General features: G+C 41.2%; 3 protein-coding genes across 5 annotated transcripts; 1 reads left to right on the forward strand and 2 right to left on the reverse strand.

Moving 5' to 3' along the window:
- Nucleotides 1-575: 575 nt before the first annotated feature.
- Nucleotides 576-4,887, reverse strand: LOC121187115 (4F2 cell-surface antigen heavy chain). 2 transcript variants are annotated; one of them, XM_041046231.1, is made up of 10 exons: nt 4,750-4,887; nt 2,801-3,185; nt 2,380-2,544; nt 2,225-2,307; nt 2,060-2,137; nt 1,933-1,988; nt 1,638-1,836; nt 1,381-1,488; nt 1,203-1,265; nt 576-1,078 (listed from the first exon to the last, which is right to left on the reverse strand). In XM_041046231.1, exons 2-10 carry the CDS (start codon nt 3,174-3,176, stop codon nt 683-685), a joined length of 1,524 nt encoding a protein of 507 aa, XP_040902165.1. In that variant the 5' UTR covers nt 3,177-3,185; nt 4,750-4,887; the 3' UTR covers nt 576-682. The 2 variants fall into 2 exon arrangements, with proteins under 2 accessions (XP_040902165.1, XP_040902164.1); XM_041046230.1 differs by lacking the exon at nt 4,750-4,887 and adding an exon at nt 3,337-3,522.
- Nucleotides 4,888-6,259: 1,372 nt separating this feature from the next.
- On the reverse strand, nt 6,260-11,041 carry ppm1na (protein phosphatase, Mg2+/Mn2+ dependent, 1Na (putative)). The gene is made up of 6 exons (XM_041046234.1): nt 10,633-11,041; nt 9,268-9,839; nt 7,399-7,516; nt 7,192-7,306; nt 7,014-7,077; nt 6,260-6,415 (listed from the first exon to the last, which is right to left on the reverse strand). The coding sequence occupies exons 1-6, from the start codon at nt 11,039-11,041 to the stop codon at nt 6,383-6,385; spliced, it is 1,311 nt and encodes a 436-aa protein (XP_040902168.1). The 3' UTR covers nt 6,260-6,382.
- Nucleotides 11,042-11,043: 2 nt separating this feature from the next.
- Nucleotides 11,044-26,459, forward strand: rtn2a (reticulon 2a). 2 transcript variants are annotated; one of them, XM_041046232.1, is made up of 11 exons: nt 11,044-11,174; nt 13,688-14,155; nt 15,207-15,260; nt 15,780-16,376; nt 17,501-17,707; nt 22,091-22,298; nt 22,548-22,686; nt 24,063-24,132; nt 24,237-24,283; nt 24,385-24,443; nt 25,674-26,459. In XM_041046232.1, the coding sequence occupies exons 2-11, from the start codon at nt 14,125-14,127 to the stop codon at nt 25,747-25,749; spliced, it is 1,488 nt and encodes a 495-aa protein (XP_040902166.1). In that variant the 5' UTR covers nt 11,044-11,174; nt 13,688-14,124; the 3' UTR covers nt 25,750-26,459. The 2 variants fall into 2 exon arrangements, with proteins under 2 accessions (XP_040902166.1, XP_040902167.1); XM_041046233.1 differs by lacking the exons at nt 11,044-11,174; nt 13,688-14,155; nt 15,207-15,260; nt 15,780-16,376; nt 17,501-17,707 and adding an exon at nt 19,179-19,278.
- Nucleotides 26,460-27,911: the final 1,452 nt, after the last annotated feature.

The raw sequence follows: 27,911 nt of genomic DNA on the forward strand, positions 1-27,911 counted from the left end.
CTCCTCTGGCAATTACTGTTCAGTGACAGTATAAAAGGCAAAAAAAGATTTATTTAACATGTCGTAAGTTACTACAAAGATTCATCTGTCTCCCAGGTGTGCGTCAGCCAAAGATTGCCCAAAGGGTTTGAAAAAAATAAGAATTCACATACAAGAGTAACTAGTATCACAATGTGGTTTGTTTTATCAGCAGTTCAAAGAAGTGCCTGCAGTACCGCTGCAGTGGGGTTTTTCTTTGTTTGCGACACAGACCACATGTTCATAAGAATTACTTACATTTTTCATTAAAAGTCAAATTATGCCTGTAAATGAAAATGTTCATTTAACTTTAAAAACTTTCCAAACAAAAAAAAAAAAAAAAGATTATTGTGTTAAAGCCCTGCAGCATCTCTTCTCTACCTGATACATAAAGTTAGGTTAATGTTATATTACTATAAATAAAACATGCTCACCTCATCTCATGTATTCACCTCAATAGACATTCTCCAGAACATTAAAGTGAACTCACTGAAAACAAATGATACCACACATTACACAAATTCATTACTTTATTTTCAGTGACATCTGAGCACAAACACATCTGAACTTTAAAAAAAACGATTGAGTGATATTTGTCATTCTGTGAGAAGAAAATTCAAATCCCAGCACCTAAAATCTTCATACAGTTGACAACAGAGAAGCTCTACGAGTAGCTTCCTGCCTCAAACAGTTTTATGACGATGGCTTCGTGGGGCCGCAGCACCAGCTTGTACAGAGACGTCGACCCCAGGCGGTCCATTTCTGTGCTGGTCACAAACACTCCAGCCTCGGGCAGGCTTGAGGCCCAGGCAGGGTCCAGAGCATGAAGCTCAGGCCCGATGTTTAGTAGAACGAGGAAGTGGACACAACCCCAGGAACGCAGGAAGGCCAGGATCGTGGGAGATGAAGGAGAGGTAAGAGTGGAGTTGGAGGAGGAGTTGGTGGATGTGTTGAAGGGGAGGAAGGTGAAGCTGCCGTACAGAAGAGCTTCTTCTCTGGCTCTGGAGTGACTGAGGGAGGTAAAGAGAGCTACAGCTGAACGCTTGGCCTTCTCCGTATCCTGAGAGAGAGATGGTAGGCACAAGGGACAGAAAGTTAAACATAATAATTTAGGTAACCAATTTGTCAGGGCAGACAGGACTTATTTGGGTATTTCTAGAAGGATAACCGACTTTATTACTCACTGTGTGGGCGTGTGATGGTTCATTCTCCTCTCCACGTAACGAGCCAACATTCACAGAAGCATTCTATATGGCAGGAAGCTTTTGTTTAGTAACTTTTAAAAACTTTTAAAAATGGCTAATTCATGGACTCAAAGTCCCAAGCAGTGTTTTTTTTTTTTTTGTTGTTGTTTTTTTTAACCTGTGTTTGGTCGATCTCTTCATCATACTGGACTGCAGGTGATCCTGGCAGAGTCATCGTCAAAACCAGGAGTAATTTCTTCAAGTCATGAGATGCTTTGCCTCCAACCTGCACAAGTAGAATAATAACCTAGCTAATTCAAAGGTCCATGACATTATATAACTGATTACCTATATCTTTCAGTCAAATCTGAAATGAGCTTGTTAAAACGTTGTTAAAATTTCCTCAACCTGGGTGTATATATGCATATGTCTTACTGTCCAGCTGGGCCATATATCTTTCTCTCTTGTTTGTAGGTGTGTCTCTATAGCATCAGCCACTTCCTGGGCAGACAGGAGGTGATGTGAAGATGGCAGAATTGACCTCATGACCACATCCACCAGTGTGTTGTTGATCTGGCTGGAAGTACTCAGAGGAGGCAGGATGTCTGTTGTCGTTTGTTTTACAACCACAATCCTGAAGAGGCACACAGGTACGCACAGTTTCCAATTAGATTCATTTTATGATATGAAAACACAAATTTGCACACATTTGGATCTGCACATGCAATACCTTTCGTCCTGCTGACTGCTAAATTCCTTCAGGACACCTCTCCACACAAGCAGAGTCTGAAATGTAAATATTTCACTGGAAACGCTGCTTGTAAGAAAATTCAAAACATTAAGGAGAATCGTTTTACCTTTTCTGAATACGCCGCATCTGTGTCACAGATTGCAAAGCCTGCCACACCCTGCTCCAACCAGAACTGCAGTACATGCTGACAAAAACAATTGCTGCGTTTTAAGAAATCCAGCATCACCAAGAACTTCGTTTAGTAGCATGATCAGAGAGTAGGTTTTCACACCTGTGCAGTGTCTGAGAGGTTTGATGGCCTGTTTCCTGCTACATCTAGATCCAGTTCACAGAAGTCCAACACCACTTTGAGACCTGCAGGACCAGTGGAAAAGCGCATTAATCATCAAAGTCTCAGTCTACCTACTCAGGGTGTGCTTCACTCACCTGCTTTATTGCACTCTGCGAGCAGATGTTGGATCTGAGGCGACATTGACAAGCTTTCACCAGTCACAGTGAGGTTTTCAGAAGACGCCTCTTTATCAAACAGGCCCTCCAGGATTAGAGCCCCTATCCCCAGGGATCTGAAGTAGGGAAGCTCTTCACACAGCACTTGAGAGAGATTTTAAAAATTAGACTCAGTAATATTGCATGTCATACCTAATCCTTTCACTTTTTGTGTCTGTTTTCGTCTCAATACACTTTGTAGTTAATTATTTTTAGTGTAAACGGTATTTGGCACTTAACACTAGTATTTTAGTTTTTTTTTTAGGTTACTTATTCTTTTACATGTTCTAGTTGTTCAGTTTCTGGGATCAAATAAATGTTTTTTAAATCTTTTTTTTTTAACCACTTTTTATTCCCTCACCATTTATGCCCTTTGACCCCTCCGCCTGTGCCTCCGTGAACATGTCGGGCTGCAGCTGGTAGAACAGCGCCTTCTGCCACCACTTGAGTGGCGTTACGACCGGCCGGGGACTCGTCGCTATGATGGCGATGGAGGTGGCGAGCATAGCCACCCACGCCAGCCAGAACAGCAAGACCAGATAACAACGCACCCTCCTCCACCCCGGACCCCCCGCTGCGACTTCCAGCTCCTCCTTGGTCATGGGCTGCCACTGCTGAACCGGTTCCGGTTCAGATTCCGGGATGAGCAGCGGGGCCGTCTCTGAACCGCCCACACTGCCCGACAGCCCGGGGGCCGGAACGCTGCCGTATCCGGGGTCACCTGCGTTCAGAGGCATCCTGTCCGTCTGCAGGTAGGTGACACATAGTTAGATTAAGGGTTAAATTTCAGTTTGTATAAACATGCAGACGCCCAGGTTCAAGTTGTAGCAGGCAGGAGTTGACTAACAGTTGCTGGGCTGAAGTTTTGTTTAGACTTGTTTGTCCTGTTTTATATACCGTGCTGTCTGTATCCTCTGTGGCCTCCTTATCGGTTTGCTCCATCTAAGCCACAGGAGGACTGCAGCTGAAAACACAGGTGCTGCAAGACTCAGTGTTTCTCGAGAAAAGTGCTCGCACACTCAGCTATGATCAGAACCTGCCATCCCCTCGCGCCTACCTGTCTTACGCAGGTGTGCAAATTAATTCAATGAATTGCGTTGAAATGCTACAGGTCAGGTGATGCCGGTGGACTCACCCCACAAATTGACCACAGGCCAATTCAGTGGTGCCAATAAGCGACTGTGAGTTTCTAAGTTGGATTTTCTTTCAGGCGGACATGCTGCTCAAAGAGGAAATACCCAAGAAGGGCTGCGAGACTCTGAAAGATCTAACGAAGTCCATCTTATCCATTCTGGACTCCATTAACGATAAGACCAAGACTGTTGCTAGCATCTCTTAGCAAAGTGTCTAGCAGCAAAGCGTCTGTTATATTCCACAAATGGTAAGTCATCCATTCATTTATTTTCTTTCACACATGGACAGATTAAAAGTTTAAAATAAAATTCACCCTGATAGAAACACACCAACCCCCGTGTTACCATACAAATTCAGGCACACACAAGTAAAAGAAAGAGAACCCCTTGATTTATTTTTATGGCAGCATGGGATGGGCTGTAATATTACTTAAATGGGTGGATGAATGGAGCAGGACTTAGTTAGTGAAAATCTTGTGTCTCCAATTTGAATAATTTTGAATAATTGTAAGGATTATATGAGTCTTATTTTGGATGCCAACATGTTTATTGTTAGCATCCATTTTCCTTTTGTTAGTACATTTTCCTTTTGATCACATCTGCCTTTGTTGATTTTTTTTTTTTTTTTTTTTTTAAGTCTTCTACTCTCTTGCTGCTTCTGCTGCCCATAAGAGATTATGTCCGTTTAGATAAAGCCATAGTCTGGATTTAGATCACTTTTAGTACATAAGACACATACAACCCTCTGGCATAAGATGATAATCACAAAATAATGATAATTTCAAAAACAAAGATATTATATATATATATATATATATATATATATATATATATATATATATATATATATATATATATATATATATATATATATATATATATATATCTTTTACGTTCCCATAGTATGTTTTGCAGGTTTTCACCTGACAGTAGTTGTTAGTTTGGGCGCCCTCTAGTGGCCCCTCAGCATTGAACACCTGATAGGTTGAAGATGCCTTCTGAGTCTGAGCAACATGTCTGAACTGAGACCAGGAAAAAAAAACACAGGCACACTCAACACAGAAAGGCTTCTGCCAGGTCAAACCCAGAACCATCCTGTTGTGAGGCAACACTAACCACCCTGTCCCCATGTTGTTTCTCAAAATACCACAGAAAAGCCATCACAGTCATTACTCACAGTTTCTGTCTGAGGTTTCTTGCCTTCCCCTCTGGTTGTTTACTTCTTTTTCACCTCTACTTCCTCTTTGTCTTTGTCCACAAGTGTTTCCACAGAGTGATCCCGTCTTTAGTTGAATATTTGAGTGAGCTGCCCTAGCAGGAGTGAGGACGTGAGAAGGACACTGTCCAATCAAAGCTCTGCTCAGTCAATTAATACAGAGGTGCTGAGCCTCACCACACCCTTTCTACACATTCTGAAGAACCCATGACTTCCAATGAGAGCCCCCCTAAATCCCTCATGTGGTAGTTCTGACTTTGAACCATGCTCTTTTTATTTTTGTTAGTATTGATACTATAGATGGGCTAAATGAGGAATAGTGATATGTGTTACGTTTATGCCCAATTATGTTTCCAGTCTGTTTGCTCAGTGTTGTGCAAATATAAATGTAAATGTGTAATTTTAAAGCCAACCCTTAAATTTCAAGACAAGACATGGCCAGACAATGATGGTTTAAGACTGTCGCATTTCATTGAAAACCCCACAAGCTCCAACTTTTTTCTTTTTTGTGTGTGTGTGTGTAGAAAAACAAAGAATCAACTAAAGAGCTGTTTTTAAAGTTTTCAAGCCAAAAATGTCCAACTTTGCTGCTTCCAGCTTATGAAAAACACTAATCATGGCATAAATTAATGCCCTGTTTATCTGTCATTTTATAGTAACTATCTGTAATTTCAAATTAATAATAATGGGGGCAACTATGATTGAGCTTTATCAGGCTGTACAGATCTGTTGACTATAAAATGGCCTGCGGGAGAACAGCTTTTAAATCTAAATCACATGCTGATGTAACACATCACACATCCACTCTAAAGTGCCAGAGGGTGCAACGTTTTAATGAGGTACGTTTGCTAATTCCTGGGAATATCACATCCTTTTCCCCTTTCATGGCCCTCTACCCCTCCCCACCCCACCCCACCCTTCTCTTTTCTCCAAACCCCTCTCCTGCATTCTTTATCCTTTTGTGTCTCTCCCTCTGGCTTCCTTCTCTTATGGCGTTTATGTTCTTGCTATAACATGTCATCGCTATCTAAGTCACCTTTGCTCCTTGACAGCATTGTGCTAACTATTTACTGAGAGACCCTGCGTTCCAGCATGAGACTCTGATACACATGCAGCCGTTGTGTGGAGCACATGTATGAGGTACAATTTTTTTTTGAGGGGGGGTTACAGAGCTATTTTTTGGTTTTACATGATGTATTGCCTCAGGATAAGGAGTGTGAGTTCATTTGTTTTCCATATGTACAATTTTGTAGACAGTGTCACGCAGCAATGTAAATGAACTGATTTAAACCATAGACTGTAGCTTCATACAGAAGCCTCCAGCATGTCATGAATATTAGTGTCTCTCCAGGCGCTTTGCGGTTAAATAATATTAAATACTCTCTGTCAATAACAAATGAACACAGTGAAATGAAACAAGACTGAAGTATTGCATTTAAATTTCACTTTAATTGACCAGGAAGCAAAAGCTCAAAGAGAATACATTACATAAAGAATCGTCATTAGTTTAGTGCTCATCTAAAATGTAAATGTCTTTTAAGCTGCTCTCACAGTGAAGTTGTGGTGGGGTGAGTCTGTTTCCATGGTAGTGACTTTAATTTGAGTCCTCTTCGGAACCTTCAATGTCCTGAAATGTCACAAGACAAGACATGATGTTTCTTTCATCAAAATTGCGGCACTTTTTTCATATAACTTCAGTAGAATGTACTTTTACAAGTTTAGAAATTTAGCAAAAATGCCAAACATTTCTGGTTCCAGCTCCTAGACATTCTGAATATCTTTGGATTTTTAACAAACCAAGCAATCTGAGGATGTCAACTTAGTCTGCATTTTTCACAAAGTACTGTCATTTTATAGAGACAATGATGATTAATTATTATTATGATGAAAAACAAAGTCAATCTACTCTCATAGAAAATAAAGAAAAGCCTCATGTCTTCGTACTTTAGAAGCTAGAACTGTTATATTTTTGTCAGTTTTGCTTGAAATATCCTAAGCAATTAATCAATCAATCATTTCAGCTCTATCAATGATTAATTAATTAATTGGTTAGTCGTGAAATTAATCAGCAGATTAATCTCTACTTTTGTGTAATTTTTACAGTCTGAGGTCATGACTTATGATTTAGTCAATTTTAAGAGATCTCTCATTGATCTCTCATAATCGTTGTCAAACTGTTCGAGGCATATTAGTTTTTTTACTGTTGTCATTGCATCGTGTCTTACCATAGGCTCCTGAGTTCTGTGAGTCATGATATGTTTCTGATACGCAGAGATAATACAGTCTCGCCTGCAAAGAGAGAAAGACCAGTAGCGCTTAAAAAAGATTTTTGTTTTGATTTCCCAAAATTGATTCCACCATAAACATATCTGTATGTTTTGGGGGTTAACTGCTCAGACTCACTTGCTGGTGATACCTCCTCCTGGTGGAAGTCCTGGCATCTCTTCTGCAGCCAGGAATTTGATCACATAAAGAAGGTCAGGGTCCTCATCTCTGGACCTCATCATCTGGATAATTTCTGTGAAGTGAGGTAGTAAGAACAACATGGTGGTTAATGTGGGAAGTGACATTAGCTCAAAGTTTAGTGTGTTTTCTGGTGGAGCAAATCACCTTCCACTTTCATATCAATTTGTTGCTCCATCTCTGCCTCCTGCTGCAGTGCCTCTTGTGACACCTGGGGGGCGCCAGGGAAGCAGACAATGATAATGCTGATGTTGTCCAAGCTGCCCTGAGGAGGGAGACAGATCACACAGGATTATCAGACAAGCTTGATACAAAGTACTGAGACTGCAGTTTTAATTCAAGTGGAAATGAAATAGAGTGGTGTCAGGTAACTCAGTACATTTACTCAAGTAAAATGTAGTACTTATACTTTATGTGAGTATTATGCTACTTTATACTTCACTGAAATACTTTTTACTTCAATACACTTATATAACAGCTGTTGATACTATTGATTACTGGTTACTTTGCAGTTTTTTACAAATCTGGAATAAGCATATTAATGTAGATTTATTTATATAAATCTAGAGAGTTTAATTAGCTTCATCCAACCAGGTATTAAAATGGTGCTTGTATGTTAAATCAGTAATCATCGTCCAATATTATAATTATACAATAATATAATTCTGGCATGGGCCTTTCTACCTACATAATGACTACATGTACTTTTGATACTTTTAAGTATTTAAGTACTTTCACACTGTGGTACTGGTACTTTTACTTAACTAAAGGATCTTAACACTTCTTCCACTGCTTGAAATCTCTTGAAATAGACCTGTTGATAGGGGATGAGGTCTGTGCCAGTTTGGAAGGAGAGTCTATGGTTGATTCTACGGGTGGATTATCATGTGCTGATACATTTGCTAAACAAAGTTTGGACAACATATTAATCTCCTATAACGTCACAGTTAAGTACTTATAGAAGATTATGATAGACCTGATTTGCAGATACATTACTTTAGTCTGTGGCTTTGAGGAAATGCACCTGTGAAGTAGAGCCACACAGATAAATAAATACTAGCTTATTGCAGATATATCAGTATCCATGTACAGTATACGTTGGTTATAAGTAACAAAAAGTTGCAGTTAAAAACAAAACTCCTCTTTGATGATATAGTGTTTTTTTTTTCAGTATTGGCCAGGCTACTTTGTTATTGCAGTGTTAAACCCATCAGCCTGTTGGTTATAACATCAGAGATGCAAGCAGAGAGGCTTGTTGTGTACTGGAACATGCAGTTTCTTTAAGCCTTTTTAGGTGAAATAAATAGCAACCCATCCTGGCCAGGATAAAACTTCTGAGCTGGTATATGTTGAGCTCTCGTCAACACACTCACATTCAGTCTTAATCCGAGCCATGTGTAGCTTTTCTTCCCTCCTGTCCCCATGTCCCATGATGCCTTAATACAGCTATTTATAGGTTGGGTGAAGGGCTTGTCAGTGTTCAAACGAACAGGTACTAATAAGCATTAAGGAGACCTGCAGGAGAAATCCACTTGCATAACAATGTCAGTGTAAGTCCCACTACACCCCCTTCTTCCCATTCATAAATCCACCTGCTGTAACGCTTCTGTGTCCTTCCAGTGAGCTGAGTTTGGAGAAATTAGTAGGAGTTCTGCTGAGCTAAGACTGCAGGATAATGCTTCTGTGTGTACACAAGTGTTGGGGGTTTACGTAGCTCAGTTAATCTCTGCTTGTGGTGAATAGTAAGAAATAAGTTTTAGTCTGGAATTGCTTCACTGACAATTGGAGACATCCCGCAAATGAAAAGTTTTGTTTGGATCAAAAACTTTTCATTCTTCATCAGTTCAGGATATTTATCTGTACATACAATTTGAGATATATTTACTTTAATTATTGACCAATTTGCTGATTATTGTCTTAATTGATTGTTTGGTCTATAAAATGTCAGAAAACAGTGACAAGTGCCCATCAAAAACTCCAAGAGCCCAAGGTGACTATTATGGCCTGACATCTCACCTTATAGAGGCAGAGGTCAATGACTTGGGTACAAATCTCTCTGAGGTCATCGCACACCTGCAAACGGCTGCGCACGAAGGCACACAATTCCTCATTACCGATGGCGTCCCACACACCGTCACATGCTAGAATGAGGAACTCATCTTCAGGTGTCCTCTCCAGCTCGTACACCTCTGGCTCCGGTGACACTAGCTGCTCAGTTTGCGGCCTCCAGTCCACCTCCTTGAAGTCAAAGTCCCCCAGTGCTCGGGAAACGGCCAGCGAGCCATTGACTCTCTGCAGGGTCACCGAGCCTCCAGCGTTCTGGATACGTTCCTTTTCTCTGGGGTTGAACGGCTTGTGGTCCTCTGTGTAGAAGACCACCTGGCCCTTATGGCAGAGCAGAGTGCGGGAGTCCCCGCAGTTGATAAAGTAAATGTGACGTGGTGAAATCAGGACGGCCGCTGCAGTGGAGCCACTTCGGTCCCAGTTGTCCTGGCGAGCCAGTTTGTGCATGTGGCGGTCAATTTCCAGGAAGCCCTCACGGATCCCCTCCTTCACCTGCTCAGGGTCCTCACTCGCTGTAACCCCACCTGTGGAACATGAGGGGGCAAACATTTGGTTTAAAGGCAGACTTACACACACATACACACACTGCCATGTTGTTTGTTTAGAAGCCAGCACACATGAGACCTGGTACATACACCAGGGGGAGTGTGTTTTGCTTGATTTGTGAAATCCACATCTAGTAACATACTGCAAGGTCAGACACTAAAACCAACACTGCAGCAAGAAGACATTATCTGTGTTATCAGACTGAAGACTGAAGAGAACACTGAAACTGAAGAGCAATAACATGGCTGACACAGTGTTTCTGATTTTACATTGTCGGAAAAAAAATTGAGCTGGAATTGTTTGGTGTGTATTTAACAGAGAAAGCCTCAAAACCGTCTCACAGACGTTCAAATGTACTTGGATTTGACATCTGGATGAACAGTCCTGTTTGACCCCTGAACCCTCTAAATTACTTAAATACATACGTACGTACATAATGACGTGTTAGTTGTCTAAGGTAATGTCCTATTTAAATCGTTTTGTTTTGAATTAAATCTGCTCTTAATGAGCTACTTTCATGGACTGTGCTCATAAATCAAATCTAATTATATGTCATCAAAGGATCTGTTTTTGCGTGTTTATAACAGTTAATCAGTATAGTGCTTTATTTTGAGTGCAGTAGGTCTTATTTGCTGCACAACATATTTGTTAAGAATATTGCAAATGCAGTGTGATTTCAGTTTAAATGTTTGACATACCAAACTGTTGCTGTTACTGTTTGCCTTGCCTGAATAATTAGATTCATCTCATTAGTCACTAATTGTTCTGTACCTGTTGCCAGGATGTGATTCAGCAGGTTTTTGGAGCAGTACTGTGCCACTGTGGTGCCTGCATGTCCGTCAAAAACAGCAAAGTATCCCCACTCGGCCAGCTCTCCTCTCAGCTGGGGCATGCAGGTGTGGGCATCCTCCATCTGAGCTCTCCAGCCCTGCATGCTCGCCACAGCGTAGTTCAGTCCCGACTGAGACTCCCCCTCTGACACGCATTTCTCCAAGATGGGACGCTCCAGGTATGGGCTCGGCATCAAGTCGTCCTCATCCAAACTGTCCTCCTCTCCCCCAGGCCCTGCTTCCCTGGACCCCCCTTTGAAGAAGAAGGTGACCATCTTCTCCGTCTCCTTGACCAGCTGCCGGAGGAAGGAGGGCACCTCCACGTTGCTCGCCCGCCTGGCCGTCCTCATCACCCCGCGAAGCCTGTGCTCAAGCTTCCTGCTCGACCTGGCAGCAGCCCGTCTCCTCCTGGTGCCCCTCCTCCGGCCCTGTGTTTTCCTCAGCAGGTCCAGCGCAACAGTTAAGCTGTGTCACTCCAAGCAGGTAAACAAAAAGTGACTTTCATTAAGAATTATCCTATTAAAGGGAAAACAGAGTTGATTTTCTGTTAAAAATTATCAGGGCCATTTTTTCATCCCTTCGCCTGCTGGTAAGAGTCAGAGAATCCTTCTTGTGTCCTTTTTATTCTTTAACAGTAAGACTATAAGGTGTCTTTCGTGCTCTGTTTCTCTGTTTCTGTCTCCCTCCTCTGCTATACCCGTCCTGTATCAGCCCTGCACTTCTATTGGTCTATCTATTTCTGTTGATTTATCCCTCTGCTCTGCCCCCACCTACTGCCTCTCTCCTTGTCCCTCTTTCCCTCTCTCTCTCTCTCTGTCTGTGCTGTGTAACACTGCTGGATAATCACCTGGCCTTCAAGGCAGCCCAGATGACCTGTGTCTGCACACATGCATGGATTATGAGCTGGCTTCCAGATTTGGCATCGACTGTGATTTTCCAGTTTTCTGCCACTGTGTACTCTCTGTTCAGGGTCTAATTAAACTCTAACTTACCTGAAATTTAGTTGTTTTCTTTCCAAATATGTCACAATAATACCTTCTTATTCAGAATAAGTTGGCAAGACAGGTTTATTTGTATGCCACCTTTCAACATAGCAATTTAAAGTGCTTCCTTTTGCATAAAAAAAATTAAAAGACAAAATATAAGAGAGTCACAGGGAAACATTAAAATGCACATATAAAATCATTTTATAATAAAAGATAAAAACAAGCTAAAATTCTCCAAGTTAAATAAGGTCAGTTCTAAAGTTGCTACGTGTTGACACACCTACTCAAACCAGCCCCGTACTGTATGTGACTTGCTGATTCCCCAGCATGACAGTTGTGTGTCTTTATCTCATTATCTGTGGTGTATTTGGAGCCTCTGACCTGGTTTACATGCAGGGGCTCATGAGGTTTAATAGTGTTAAGGACTATATGTGTTTGTCCTTACCCAGCTATAAGTAGGACTAAACCTTTTATCAGCTGATGTTGGTCTCTGGTCGAAGTGTTTCAGATGAAGCGTGTTTGTTTACCTTTACCTTATCCTGTTAAGACGGAGCATGCACAAACAGGAAGACGCAGGAAGTGCATCGCCCCATGACTGTGTTGATTTATCGTGATTTGTACAGCACTTTTGAATGTTGAGTATAGAGTTGTTTTATTAAATGTAATACTTAAACAGTGATCTAGCTGATTGATAGAGTCTGACTCATACTTCTTGCATTGATAGTGAAGTCTTGCTTCTCAAAGTTAAGACCAGCCAGTCATGTACAGTCCTTCCTCTCAGCACATCATGTTTTTAGACTGTCCCATTCACATTTGTTCCATTCTTGAGAACGTGATTTTCATTACATCTGGCACAAATGTCCTTTTGGACTCAAAGATGATCTGATTTGAATTTGATGGTTAAAGGTTAAAGGTTAAGGTCACTGTGACCTCGGAAAACACATTTTTGGCCATAACTGAAGAATGAATATGCTAATTATGACAACATATTATACAACTGTCTTATAGGATACAATTATGACGTGATAACTTTTTGTATCCAAAAGGTCAAAGGTCAGTTTCACTGTTAAATCATAATGTTCTCCAAAAACACTTTTCTGGCCATTATTCAACGCATAACTCAGAAACAGAAGGGGATATTGTGAGCACATTTCACATTTGGTCAGATATTGAATTGGTGAATTGGTGTGGGTGCCTACCTTGAATCTGTGGTGACTGTAGGCCTATAGACCTTCTGCGCTTCAATTCTTCTTTGCCCTGTCATCCGTATTTGAAGCATTGTCTGCTGTGATGGCTAGAACTTTGTATCAGCTCTGAATCAGCTTTTAATGGCCAAATGTATGAACACATACAAAGAATTTAACTCAACAAGAATAAAAAAATTCAACAAAGTCCAGTCAAATTATTATTTTTTTTTTTTTTTATATATCCCTATTTTACAAATCACAAATGTGCCGCGCTGGAAATTATTCACTGGAATCATACATGTCAACATAGTGATAACTTCCATTTTGCCAAAAAATACACTTTAATAAAAATACCTTTTGTATTCAGTTCCTTCAAACTCTTCATTACATATATGAGGTTGCTAGAGGCACACAAACTAAGAGGTGGTAGTTGTAGCTCCATTTATCATCATCCAAACAGTGTACCACCATCACTTTTACAGCTGCACATTACTGCCCCCTACCTTTCACTGTTACACAGGCCTCACTTCCCAGTACAAAAAAGCTTTTAGTTGAGTCTGCACATTATTTGTTTTCCAGTTTTTATTATGAATTTTGGTTTGGTTTATTTGTATAGTTGCACTGTGTGAAACTAATATTTATTACACGTGAATCTGGTGTATGATTGGTATATCTAAAATATAGTATAGCTAACAAACCTTGCATTCTGGTAAAGCTGTGACTGATGCTTCAGCCTGTCCTGCCTATCTTCAGATGCATCCTTCTCTGTGTATGTTTTGTATATGCTCATGTTATACATTATTAATGACTCCTTCCCTTACAGCCTGCGCCTATGAGATCCTGAGATGAAGTCACATGATGATGGAGAGAGGAGAGAGGGACAGTCAGACAAAGATTAACTATGAATGGGAGATGACAACAGACTCAGACAGACACAGAGACATACTCGTACTCCTCTCCCTTTGCTGTAGCGCACACTACTACCGCTGCAGTCATAACGATACAAGTGGAGATGAAGAGAGGAGCGAATAGAGGGGAGGATGGTGGAGTGAGGCAGGGCGGGGCTGCTGAGTGACGGACTGAAAGGGCGAAAGGCAGGACAGGGAGGAAGCTGCTCAACAGACGACCAAATAACAGAAGGAGGAGGAGGAGGGAGAAAGAGAGAGAGAGAATATGTGTATCCACAGGGCGTGAGTGCCGGCAGCAGAGGAGGGGGGGGGGCTTCCAGACTGGATGGGCCCAGCGATGCCTTGATGGAGTATGGGCCAGGTTTTAGGATTCTCCCACTGCCGTGAGTCTGCTTTTTTCCCTGCTGTTTCCATCTTTGTTTCTGTGCAGCAGGTCTGCATTTGTTTATCCTCACTATACTAACGACATATATATATATATTCCAGCTCATCATCTTTTCTTGCTAACTGCTGTGAGCATCGTATGTGTTAGCTTTCCCCTCCCTCCCTCCCCTTCCTGCCTACTCTCCATTCCTCTCTCCTGCTCCTACCTTTAATAAACACATGGCTGAATGGATGGATGCAGTGCAGAAGCAGACCTATCCGTTGCCTCTCATTGATTTGCAGTTGTTTATGTGGCTGTGTACGAGAAGGTTTTGCAAGCAGGCATTTCAAGAATACAAGGGATTTTGAGCCTTTCCCATCTGTGTTTTATTTTATCTTTTTGTCACAATATCCACCTTATATTCTCCACAATTAAATGACAGCAGTTTCTGAGTATTTGCATGTGTTCATTTGCATGCAAAGGAGAATATGCTGCACTCATTGCTCTGCCTGGGTTGATTTATTAGCTAATGTCATGCTGGCTGTCTAATGTAGCCAAGGCCTTTACTGCTGCCAGTTTAGCTCTGTAAAGAAATGAGTCTGTATTCACTGACCTACACTGTGCAACTAGAAATGTCATGTTCCTGTTATCTGTCATTGATGCACACATAGTTTTATGTTTAGTGGCAAGCAATATTATTTTGTACTGACATGTAATGTTTGTTGATAAGGTTAATGACCAATATTTTCAAGGTGAAATACAGTAGAGGAGCCTAAGGTTGTCTGTGACTTCTTCAATCATATAAAGAACATTTCACTGTTATAACTAAAAAATGACTCATAGCAAGGTACTGCAGTGTCTGTTGGGGCTTTTATCTTATTACTCATTTCAATGTAGTACACCTACTTTGAATGTTTTGAGAGGCACACTGTTGAGATGAATGTGAGATGGTGGGAGGAATGAGTTTACAGCATGCAAAAGCAGCAACAGCACATTTATGTTTCTGACCTTTTTCTTCTTACTACAGCATGTTTACGAGGAGATCTAAAATTTTGACTGTTTTCTTCCAGAGGAATATGGCTCTGTGGCATCCACTCCAGACTCAACGCCACCGTGCACCGATGGTAAGAAACAGACACCTAAACACTCATGCAATACTTAAAATTCAAGAGATTCCTGCTCACTGACACGTCTTTCATTTGAAATGAATTCACCTACACACCCCTGTCATGTAACTCCTCTAATACCAGCAATGAGAATCCACAGGTTAGAAAAGACGTACAGTTATTGTTAAACCGTGGAAAGAGAGATGCTTATGCACTTATCAAAGAAGGTTTCATCTTTAGTTGTCATACACCTTTTTCTCCCAGACATCAAACTACACGCTTGGGTGCTTTCATCTGACATATTTATTCATTAAAAGCAAAATCACATTCTTTGCACAACACTGAACTAATATACTGCACATGGTATTAGCAGCAGCCTCTATAATTGAATGAACTGTCAAGTGTTGTTGTTGCCCAGAGTGTGTACAGTTTTCTATATTTACTCTCTTTTCTCTCTTTCTGTCTGTCTCTGTCTCTGTCTTTATGCCTCTCTGTGCATTTGGAGTGACCACTTTTCTGGTTTGTGTGTCCATTCAGGCGGAAACGAGGAGTCGGAGATGTGTGAGCTGCAAACAGCCAGGGAGTGGTCTGACGATGAGGAGGGGGGAGATGAAGGTCCAGATGATGATGAGGGACTGGCTTCATCCCCATCCATCTGGGGCACGCCACGTCAAAACCCCTCCGAACTGACTTTTTCTTTCATCGCCATCGCCGAGGCAGAGGCGGTGGGAGCCTCACGACACCTCCGTGACCGACGCAGGGCGGGCTCTCGGGGAAGTCGCACTCCTCTAATCCGCACGGACACCTTAGAAACACTGTTGGACTCCCCTGATGTAGACTGGGACCCAGAAGCTTTCCTCAGTCGAGAGGAAGAAGATGAGGTGCCAGAAAGGAGAGAACTTGAGAGGGTGGAGGCGAGGACAGTGAGTGTAGCGGGAACGAGGGAAAGAGAGCCGCACAGACAAACTGAGACTATTACAATCCAGCCCTCTCCCCAAAATCTGGACCCAGAAACTCAGGGGAGAGATGCAGCAATCCAAAGAGAGGAGATTCAGAGCAGTACGACCGGGACTGTCCAGCCTCCCTCTCCGCCCCCATCTTCCCAGCAGCAGAGCCCCACACAGATACTTCAGGGTGAGATGGGGAAGTTGTTGTTTTTTTCCCATAGTGTCTTTATTCTCAACAAGTGGCAAATTATTTCAAGTAGGCTGCTTAGTGCGGTAGATGATTCAGAGTTCTCTCTGTCACTCATCTGTTTGCAATGTTCAGGAGCTCATTAGTTGTACCAATAGTTCAAGTATCAGTCTGACAGACATCTGGTTGGGCTCACTGTATTTTCAGAGGATGCTCTGAGAGTCTGAGTGTGCTGATGATTTATCAAATGATGTGTCACTGTTTGCCCCTGTTCTTGGCACTGCTAATTCTTCCCAGTTCCTCCTCCCTGTCAGCAGCTATGAGCATCAAATCATTGTATGCCAAAAGATGATTATTAAGTCTGACTTATGATGACTTTTCCTTGAGGTCCACTTAATGTGATGTGGCACAGAGGCAGAAATTGTAACAAATCATAGTGACAAGTGAATTGTGGCCAAAAGTCAGTGGGGAAAAGCAACTAGAGGCACTTTATGATCTTTCTGTGTTGGAATGTAATAAATAGTCGGGTGCCATAGCACCAGATTTTTCATATTTTCCAGTCAAACTAGCCGGTGTCATACCAGTCAAAACAGACCATAAAACTATGACAAATTCACACGTATGACGTGGGTTTTGGAAATGTTTACTTGTATAAGGACGAAATTAGAATTCCACTCTTACTTTCTGCACAGGAAATTGCTCTGATGAGATGCAATGGGATCTTAGACGTAATAAACCTATACTCTCCCATTCAGTCCATACTTATTCATTTAGATGTGTGATTTATTAAATATGAAGGCAAAAATTCTGCCGTGAACATATCTTATGATCTGATTTGTTTCTAAATTAAAGTCTAAGTTGTAAATTTAAAACTAATGGACTTTAAATCATCATGCTCCTGAAATAGACATAGATTGGTTAAAATAACATAATAACATAGTCCCTTAAATTTTTCTGTAAGAGAAGTTACAAATAAGGGATGTCTAGACTTTAATCTTAAACCACAAAAAAACATTTTGCAAAAAAATATTTAACAGTCATTAATTTTAGCTCAAACTGAGCACGTACAACAAATCAGCTGAGATGTCATCATGATAGTGACATCATCTCCTGTTTCCCGGCAGCAGCAGCCTCACCGACCCCCGAGCCAGAGTCTCCCGTCACCAGGGAAACCATCTCAGTCAAGCTGCTCACATCTGTGCGACCCAGAGGCCCAGCATCCTCGTCGTCAGCGGACATTGGTCTAAATTCTCAGGAACAGCTGGTCAGCGATCACTGGTTTTCAGCACTTAACCTATCAGAGGACCCGACAGTATGCACCCACATAGCAGGTACAAGATTCAGCTGGTTATCTTTACATTTCGTCAGTCTTCAGACATTCTTCTCTGTCCCTCTACCTTACCCCCCTCCATCTCTTTGTCTTGTTGATCAACGAGCTGAGTGAGATCCTCTCACTCAGCTCGTTGATCGATGCGTAGAATAAAGGTAATATCACATTTCAGCATGGATCTTCAAGAGCAGGCAGACAAAGATAGATACCCCCCCCCCCCCCCACCCCCCACAGAAGTCATGGCTGTCCAGTGTGTCTCCATAGTAACCCTCTCTTGGGATTTCAGGAATGATTGGCTAATTGTGGGGAGAGCATTCCTGGCATTGGCTGACTTTTTGGACTCACACACCATCGCTGCTGATATCAGAATGCATTACTGTTATATACACACAGAGAGAAAGAGAGACAGGCGTGTTTGTGTGTCTGTGTGTGTTTGTGTGTGAGGTTTCTTTATTTGCAGGTTTGTGGGGTTTAGTTCACACTGTAGGAGTGAGTGAGACACAGATGAAGGGAGAAAGAGAGAGCAAGAGATCACATCCTGTCTTCCAGCTTGATGGCACTTTAAGTGGACCGTCACTCAGAGTGGAGCTCAGTCTTATTTTAGTTGATGGGGGGGGGCAGTAAACCCTCAGACTGTTGATGTATGTGTGGTCAGGCTAATGACAGAGTTTAGGGTGTCTTCAATAAATAGCACACGTGTCTATTTGTGTCATCATGTTTTTTTTTCTGGTTTTATTACTTCAGTATCAAACCTCTGTGCTCTTCTGGCAACTGAAATGTGTTTCTTAGTGTTGTAGTGTTGTGTTCGTATCGAGAACATCAGATTCTTCACCTATTCTTTGATACTGAATTCTAATGTTCCTGTTTGAGAAGATACCTAGATAACATTTGTGTACAGCTACAGCTCTTGTTAAATGAAAAAAAGATCTTTTGTAAAAACATGTAAAGTATAGTTTTGACATCTGTACAGGAACTCACATATCAAATTGGCACTTGTTTGTAATTTAAATAATACCAAAACCCTACTTGTAGGACGTTTGTGTAATAAAATAAATATGTGTTTCAGCACTCATCCCCAGAAAATCACAGCCACTGTTGCAAAAATTTCAATCACTCATCTGTTTGTTGTCAGTCGTGGTGGCAGCGAAAGGTTTGGCCTGGTGACATAACAGAAAATAAACCCTGCTTCTCCCATTTCAGTTGTCGGATGAGCCATAAATATGAGCACAACTCTATGTAACTTTTTCTGAGTTCAAAGGAATACCATAAATTCATTCTGCTTCACAGTGGATTTTTGCTTTAAGGAAGACGATCTAGTGATTTTGAGATTCTTGTGTGATTGTTGTGAATCATCTCTTTATCTGTGAAGCTCATAGAATCTCGAAGAGTTGTGGGCGGTGCTGCAAACAAGATTATTTTGGGCTGTCAGGCCTTTGGACTGCTGAGTGAGCAGAGGGGGGGGGGGTTGGCCAAAAACAGCTCAGAGGGGCGAGGGGAGCACAGTGGGACAGAGAGAGGGACAGAGGGCGTGAGGGGGAAACACTGGAGCGGCAACCAAAATGGCCAGTAAAGGTGAGACCTTGGACTTAAAGTGAAAAGATGATTTGAGACAGCAGTGTACACCTATGTAGATGATGTTTGTGTACTGTCTCAGCTACTGCAAAGAGCTGTGTTTGATTTCTGCGAGAAGAGAAAAGGCAGAGGAAAGCTACAGATTCAAGTATGAAGGAGCGGAAACCACTTCTATTCTGTAGTAGTAGACTCTTTAGCTTTGTCGCTCTTGGGTAGCGGAGAGAGGGCCAGGCAATCGGGGAACGGAAGGTGGGAACTGAGCGGATTTCTCGCTTGTCTTTGATCATTTTACAAGCAGAGTCTCTGGAGATGGTAGCTTCCGTCAGCTAGAGTCTTCGTATCAGTTGCCTTCATTTAAATTTGCAGCAGCCATTCAAATGAGTCTTAGCTGTCATGTTGTGGTATGCTGCTCGCACATTATTGTTATAGTGTGTAATAACTTTGCCAGCTGGGTTCTCTTACATTTCCGCCTGCAGTACTGCCATATTTCCTGGACGTGTGATTGAGTTGCCATGACCAGGGTCAAATGAAATGCATTCTTATGTTAAAATGAAATTGTGTCACACTCGTTTTATATATGTATAACATAGTTAAAGGGTTCGTACTCTGAAATTCTGATAGAGAAATTAGAAAATGTCCTGATGTTATATCCCAGCAGTTGGTATGCGGTGAGCAGTGGTTGTAGTGGAGTAGTAATTGCCTTCTGATTACAGGGAATTAGTTCTGAGTAGGTGAGGAAACAGCTGCACATGAAGTCCACTTTAAGTATATTAATGTAAGTACAGTAGAACGAGTTCGAGCAAGTTATATGTGGCAATAGAAAGAAACAAGATCTTAAGTAAAGCTTTTAGTCCACCCTAAGGGCACCTAAAGGCTATAATATATATAATATTTATTACACCCAATAATACCAAAGTGTTACAGAAAGATTTGCACACCACAGACATTTCAGCTGCTTGTTAATTTTAATAATAATAATAATAAAAAAGCCAGTTTATTATGCATATATCACAGCTTGTGTGTGGTTTAAAGGAAGAAAGAAAAACACTTATCTGTTTTGTCACCAGTTACATTAGATGATTGATATCTGTCTTTTTAATGTTAAGCTACCTGGTTAGTTTAGCTTAGCATAAAGACTGGACACAGGGAAACAGCTAGCTTGGCTCTGTATGAAGGCAATAAAATCCCCCTACCAGCACCTGTGCTCATTAATGAACATGTTACCTTGTTTGTTTAATCTACATGAAAACGGGTTGAGCCAGTAACCCCTCTTAAAACCACAAACTGGATTTTGTTACCTTTGGACAGACCTAGGCAGACCAGCTGTTTCCCCAAATTGTTGAACTGATCTTTCAAAATTAATAACTCCAAGGCTTTACAATATCCTCAGCATTTATTAAAAATGTAGTACACACCTCCTGCAATGCTGCTGCATAGTTGCGCCACCACAGTGTGTTTAGAAAATCCTGAGTGAGTAAAGTGTGGGTAGTGCTATTGTTCAGTGCAGTACCCATGTCTTTGAACATAGCAGTGTCTTCCATTTGTACTTTTCAAAGACATTGTGCTCAAATGAGCTTTCAGCACTATCGTGTTTTCATCATTTTACTAAATTAGTCACCTGACTCCCCATGCTGAGTAACTCTGTCCCAGAATGACAGCAGCACAGGCAAACACGTTGGCCAGGTGTTTTCCAGGGGCATCATGGGTATTAATTGTGCGCAGTGATGTTTATAAATAACCCACCTGCTGTTCAATGCGCTCTGTTCAAAGAGGCTTCCCTGTATTCTAATGCTGAGGCTTAGCTTTTCACTGAATGACAAGCACAAAGAACTACGCCTGTCTGACAGTGCAGCGCCACACAACAGACCCTGTAATTACACAACTCAGAAACGCTCCTTTAACATGGGCTGTGTGCTGTAGTTTAATCTGCTGTGTCCACATTTTGTAACTTGGTCATTCATTCAAAAAGGTTTTACGTTATATTGTATTAAGAGAAAATGCCAATATTATATCTTTAGATAAAAATATATTCCACTGTACATACTGAAGTTGTCTGCTCTAGTAAAGCATGCCTCTATGGACGCCTCGGTCTCCATGGCAGCTGTTGCTGGGTGACAGAGCAGGAAACCAACTGGGTGTGGAAAAGGGGCTGCTGAAGGTCTGACGTCTGTCAGCAGGTGCTGTTAAAGCCTGCATCTAAATTCTCTTCAACTGCTTGTTTCCCTCTTTCATCCGAGGGCTAAATTTAGCCCAGGCTGGAGCCTGAAGTGTCCTCGTAGCTGCTGTGTATGTTCTCATGCTGGAGGCTGGAAATCCCTCCCTGTATCATGTCTCCCCCTACCACTTCGCTTGGCTCCGTCCCCCTTCCTGTCCCTATGTCGGAACTACTTTATCTTTCTGACACTCTCCCTCTTCCGCCCCCCCCCCAAAAAAACGAAAAGACTTTGAGGTCAACCAAAAGCTGAGGAGGCTGAGGATTGATATTGCTGTAGCTGGTCTGTTTAAAACCAGGAAGGATGCAGTAATTCACAATGCTGTCAGCAGTGTATAGCCACAAAATCTGCAGCTTGAATTTCAGAAACCAGCTTGTTTATGATTTTTACACATATTTAACTTAATCACTTGTGGGACTATTTTTTTACCCACAAGTCTGATGATTGATCCAGTACCTACAGTCTCAGTTTCAGATTCAGTTATTAAAATTCAGTTGAATTCCCCTCTGTTTTGTTTTGTTTTGTTTTTTTGTTTTTTTTTTTTCATTTCTTAACCATTTTTGTTTCTGTTACCTGCACCTACCTTCCTTGTCTTTCAGTGATGGACCTAATTTACTGGAAGGACACAGAGCGAACGGGCATGGTGCTAACAGGGCTGGTGGTGGGCCTGCTGTCCTTGTTCCAGCTCAGCATCATCAGTGTGGTCTCCACAGTCTCCCTGGCTGTCATGTGCTTCACCATCTCCGTCCGCATCTACTACCAACTCCTCTACGCCCTCAGCTGGGGCGATGGAGAGCACCCCTTCAAGTAAGATGCTGTGGTTTTATTTAAAAGAGCAGGCAGAGTAGTCAAGATAGGCAGGATAAAAACGACAGAGCACATAGAGCTGGATTCACCCCATTAAGTCACAGCAAATGAATGTTATCTAAAACGAGCACCTGAGTTCATTCAACCAAAAGCCTTTTCAGTCCAATTTCTGTTTACTTTGTTTGATTCAGTGGATTTGCTTCATTTAAAAATGCACCTATGGTGGGATGTCATCTCATTTTCTCTCAGGTCATACTTGGACCTGGACATCAGTTTCAGTGGAGAGCAGGCTGACCTCTACATGCAGAAAGCTATCGTCATGGCTCTGTCTGCTGTTGACACTATGAAGAGACTCTTTTTTGTTGGAAACCTTTTTGAGTCCATCAAGGTGAGCTAAGCTAGGAAACTATTTTAACTGATTTGTGTGTGTGCGTGTGGGTGTGTGTGTGCGCGTGTGTGTGTGCGCGTGTGTGTGTGCGCGTGTGCATGTGTGTGCACGCGCAGGATCTTGTTTATTTTTCATCCTTAAAGATTTGCTTCATCCTATCCAGAACCTCTCCCGCTCATTAACCCAAGCATAAGTCTCCGCATTCTTTCATTGTGCTCCATCATCTATCATCTCCCTCCCTCCATCATCCCAGCTCCCTCCATCACTGGAGATGACAGCATCGCCATGCCAACCGTCTCTCTCATTATGCTAGCTCAGAGCTGTGCTTCTATCTAAGGGCACTATTACTGACAGCGACCATCAGTCCCAATGACATATTTTTGGTAATAATGTGAAAAGCAATTAGTCCTTTTGGGGAGAAAACAATCTTTTACATTAATTTGAATTGATACAAAACATACATACATAAAAAAGGAGGCAGCCTGCTTCACTCTTCTAATCTATGCTATTTATCGAGCCTCTGGATTTGCCTCTCTCACTAGCAGAGCCAAAGCATTATGTTAATATTTATAGAGTCTAAATAAATCTGACAGTATTATATGACATTTGCTGTTCCCACAGACTGTACACATTCTGTGCTTTTTGCTTTGTATTAACAGCCTATTCTTAAATGTTCTTTCCCTGAAACCTAATTCATAAAGTAGTACAACTGCTGAACAACTTACTGTTTGATACCTGGATCCTCATGTTCACACGCTGAAGTAAAAAAAAGAAAACTTTATAAAAGTGTCTGCAAAATTAAGGTATTGCTATAAGGCTGCACATGATATACACTATGTCTATTTGTAGTAATATATAGTTATAATATTGTACATGCAAAGAACCAGACCAGACAGACTTAACACATTTACAATAAATGGTGAGTCAGTGTGAGCTGACTGAGCCTCTGAATCCCAGAACATCCCACTCTCAACCCTGACCTGGCCGGTATGTGACATGACACACAGGACTCGGCATTCAGAAATACGCTGGGATAAGCTGGAGTCTCTTTACATCTGAGACGGGGGTGTCCCATATCAGGGCAACACCAGATCCCGTACACAGTGACTGAGACACTGAGTGATATAAAGGGAAACACCCAAACTTACACTGGGAGTTACGTACTTGGAGCATCTTGAGCTCTGTATTAGATTTTCACTTTATAATACAATGCAGGGAATTGAGCAATAAGGCAGCATTATTCACTTCTCCCTAAAAGAATGAAATTAAAACCACATGGAGCAGTGGTGGAGCATTTTCTTGACATCTGCATGGATCATTGATGGGAGTTTAACTCTCTGCATCTGTTTCTCTGTTTCTGTTTTTCTTGGTCTTAGTTCCTGGTTCTGATGTACCTTGTGACGTACCTAGGAGACCTGTGCAATGGCCTTACTCTGATCATCATCAGTAAGCAACAGGCATCTGTTGACTGCTGGAAATCTGGAATCTGTTAGCATACTGTGTGACTATGAAGTTAACTACTCTACTTTCCCATCCTCTTTCTTCTCCAGGTGTGATTGCTGTCTTTTCTTTGCCACTTTTCTACAGACAACGCCAGGTAATAACTCCCATAATTCATTATTTATATTGTTACTTTAAGTGGTCCTTCATGTCTGTATTCATAAACTTATATTTTTGGCCATTTCTGTTATATCACAGGAGCAAGTGGACAACCTCTTTGTGAAAATCCAGGCCCACATTGACAACATCAAGGACTTGTGAGTATGGCGCCATCTTCTGGCACATTTGTGCCATCAGCACAGCTTCAGTGGTACTTTTTCACTGAGGCACTAATGATACTAAGGATCTGTCCCCATACCAACACTTGTAGGTGCAAAATGTCAGGTGCCCTCATATGTGACATATTTCTGGTTGTTGCCAAAGCAATGCAATTAATAAAGCAGTTAAACTGGGTTATTTGAAAACATGAAGACTTACTAAACAAAATCCCTTTTTGTTTCAATTTACTCATTTATTTGAATCCCTGGATTCAATCATGTGGGCTACCATTCAGAGTTCTGAAACTAGGTTAAGGTCTAACATGTTATTATGTTGAATGATTTCGGTCTGTTAAAGAGAAATAAGATATTTCTAAATACTGCTGAGAATACTTGACAGTGTAGATTTGGGATTTTGTTTTCATGAAGAAGGATCAGTTACTGCGGAGGTTCTACCAGAACTGTGTATGATTTACACTTGATGATAATATTCATGCAGATTTCAAACACCAGTTTACAGACTTATTGCTGCCAACTAATTGGTGATTGTTTTTTTTTTTTGCTGAAATTCACCTCGGGATCGCTTTTTATTAAAGACCCAGATAGTTTCTTGCTTGATCCTTTGTACTGTTGTTTTAACCAGGAGCGTTTCATCCTGATCCATGCCGTAGAAGTGCTTCAGCCTTTTAGTCACTTAACATTGTCTATGGGAAAAATTAATGTGATCTTTTACTTTAAGAACCAGGGACACCCAAAATACCTCCTCCCACTTCGCAAGTCTGTTCCAAGTCAAAGACATCCCAGTATCCACATATAATTTCTGACAGCTACCATATGTCCCACTTGGTGAAAAGAGCTGCAGATGTGTCATCCGACCGCTGGGAAAGTGACTGGAAAGCCACCATCTGTGGCTTTCCAGTTAACAATGATGCAATCATTTCACAATATGTTTATTGTGTGTTTGGATCTGATTCCACTTAAAAATTACTCCAAATAACACAGGAGAACATAGCATAACACAGCTTATTTAGGTGATTGAAATAGTGTGACTACGAGGCCAGCAACTCAGAATAACAGGAGGTTTCCTCCTTCCCATTCGGCAGGCACATTTCCGTGTTATCTGGTGTCACATGAACATGCACTTAGGAGCTCAGTGTGGTCTTGGGGCAGACCCTGCATTTGTTGATCTGCATAAGCATATTGAAACCTTGGTCTTTTTCTCTCCCACAGCTTTAAAAGGCTGGCCCAGGGCGGTGGCCCTCCTCCTGACCCAACTCCTGGTGGCGCCAAACCCAAAATCCAGTAAATACCGATGAACAAGAACTTAAAGACAAGATCCCAGAGTTACAGGCTGTCACTCAGATGTCTTACCCAGCAGTCTGTGCTCAGAGCTCCAGAGAACAGAGCATCAGAGACTGGGGAAGGGAAGGGATGTTACTTAAAGAGACAATGATGAGGATTACGCATGGTACTTTATACTGACTCTATCTAAGTTGTGGGGTTAGAGGTTGGGGTTGGGTTCAAACTTAATCAAGGTGAAATCAAGGTGTATGAATCTTGGATGAGACTTTTGCTGCTGATGACGTCAGAGATGGAAAGACACACCAGTACGGCTCGTCACGTGTGACCATCTTTGGAAATATTTATTGTTTTTAAAATGTAAAAATGATTCAAGAAGTGTCTTAGATGGAGCTGTGATCCAAATGAGGTACTAAGACCAGAAAAGGGAAGTTCCCACTCCGACAGCTACACACCTGGGAAATAGGAAGTCAGTTTTTAAGGTCATTTAGGCTAAAGGACAAAAAAAAAAAAACTGGGGATATCATCATTTATGGCAGCATAAAACTGGCAATTAAGAATGCATGTGTCAGCACATGTACTTTTCTGAATGCATATTCATTCTCATGACTGTTTATCTGTGTATGCAAGTGTGAGTGTGTTTGTATGTATGTAATTCCTGACATACCGCTTGCTGAAATGTTACCTACAAGCAATTAAAGTCACATTTCTTCTTTATTTATTATTATTTTTTAATTTTCAGTTTATTCTCATCCACACAGACATTCACTTTCATTCACATGACCCTTATCCGAGTTTTTTTTCCTCCCCCCCAGATCTTGTTTTTTCATGTTACTTCATTGCTTACGCTCACAGTGGGTGCTGCTTTCCCTCATTCACTGATGTACATGGAAAGTTGAAATATAATATTCACAAAGAAAAGTGAGTTGAGCACACATTCAAAACTTGAGGTGTATCATAAGGACAATGAAATTACATTACAGGAAATTTATTATTGACAGAGTGTCAGAGGTGTCAGTGTTGCTGAGAAATTTCATAATGGGATTAGATGGGGAAAAAGAAGTGTTAAAATTCAGACAGATATCCTCTCTGAGCTCTTAATGTGTTTTTCTCCAGCCTTGGAGGAATCTTGTGAAGGAATGTGGGAGTGAAATACAGCAGGTGCCTTTCTAACTGCAGGTTACAGTGCATGATCTGATTCATACTTACAACTGCTGACAACCGCTTACAGCAACTTCTCCTCCCATAACAAAGCAATTCTCACATTTACCTGACCATTGCCTTCCTGAGAATAGTGTTTTGTACATGTACAAAACTTGTGTGATAGTACATGTGTACCATAACAAGGTATCTTATACAGAATTGTAAGTAAATAAATTTTAGGGTTAATAAAATTATTCAGGATACACATTTCCCTTTAGCAGTTGCTTTTAAAGCTCTCACCAACGTGTCTGTTCTTATGCCTTATTATTACATAATTTCTCTGTGTCCCACAGTGAAAGCCTTGTTATGTTAACAGACATGATCCATGACATCCAAATACATGACATCATGTGCTGCTTAGTATTGGACCTACAGTAGTTGCACGCACACTGGCCTCTGGTAGCTATTTTCTCTACTAACACAAATGAGTTTTTTTTTGTCTTGGATTTCTTCCAAGAGGAACTTCAGCAAAGTGAATGGAGGTAGCAATGAAATTAAATGCACTAATTCCCTTATATAACCACACAGCTTGGTACAAACAAAAAGATTAATTTCTTGCAATCTGTCTTGTCAAATTATATTTAAACAAAACTGCTGTTAATCTAAGCCAAACTCATCACTGTAGTAGGACTGTCTCACTAAGTCTAGACTACCACATGCTTAAGGGTTTTTTTTAATATATTTTCTGTGTGAATGAAAGATAAATTAAATCCAAACAGGAAATGAACTTTTAGTTCATTTAAAATCAATCAAAATCATTACATACATCATAGTAGTACACTGATTATTTTGTATTCTTGAAAATAACTAGAGTTTTAATCTTGGAGAAATAAACACTGAAAAGCTAAAACAAGCCTAGTGTCTTTTTCTTTTTTCTTTTTTTTTAGATAGGTGGTAGGTCCACACACCAACAAGAAGAATATAGCTAAAACCTCAAATCCACACAGGTAAACAAGCTGTAATGTG

The sequence above is a fragment of the Toxotes jaculatrix genome, chromosome 9, assembly GCF_017976425.1.
Source record: "Toxotes jaculatrix isolate fToxJac2 chromosome 9, fToxJac2.pri, whole genome shotgun sequence".
In the NCBI taxonomy this organism is placed as follows: Eukaryota; Metazoa; Chordata; class Actinopteri; family Toxotidae; genus Toxotes; species Toxotes jaculatrix.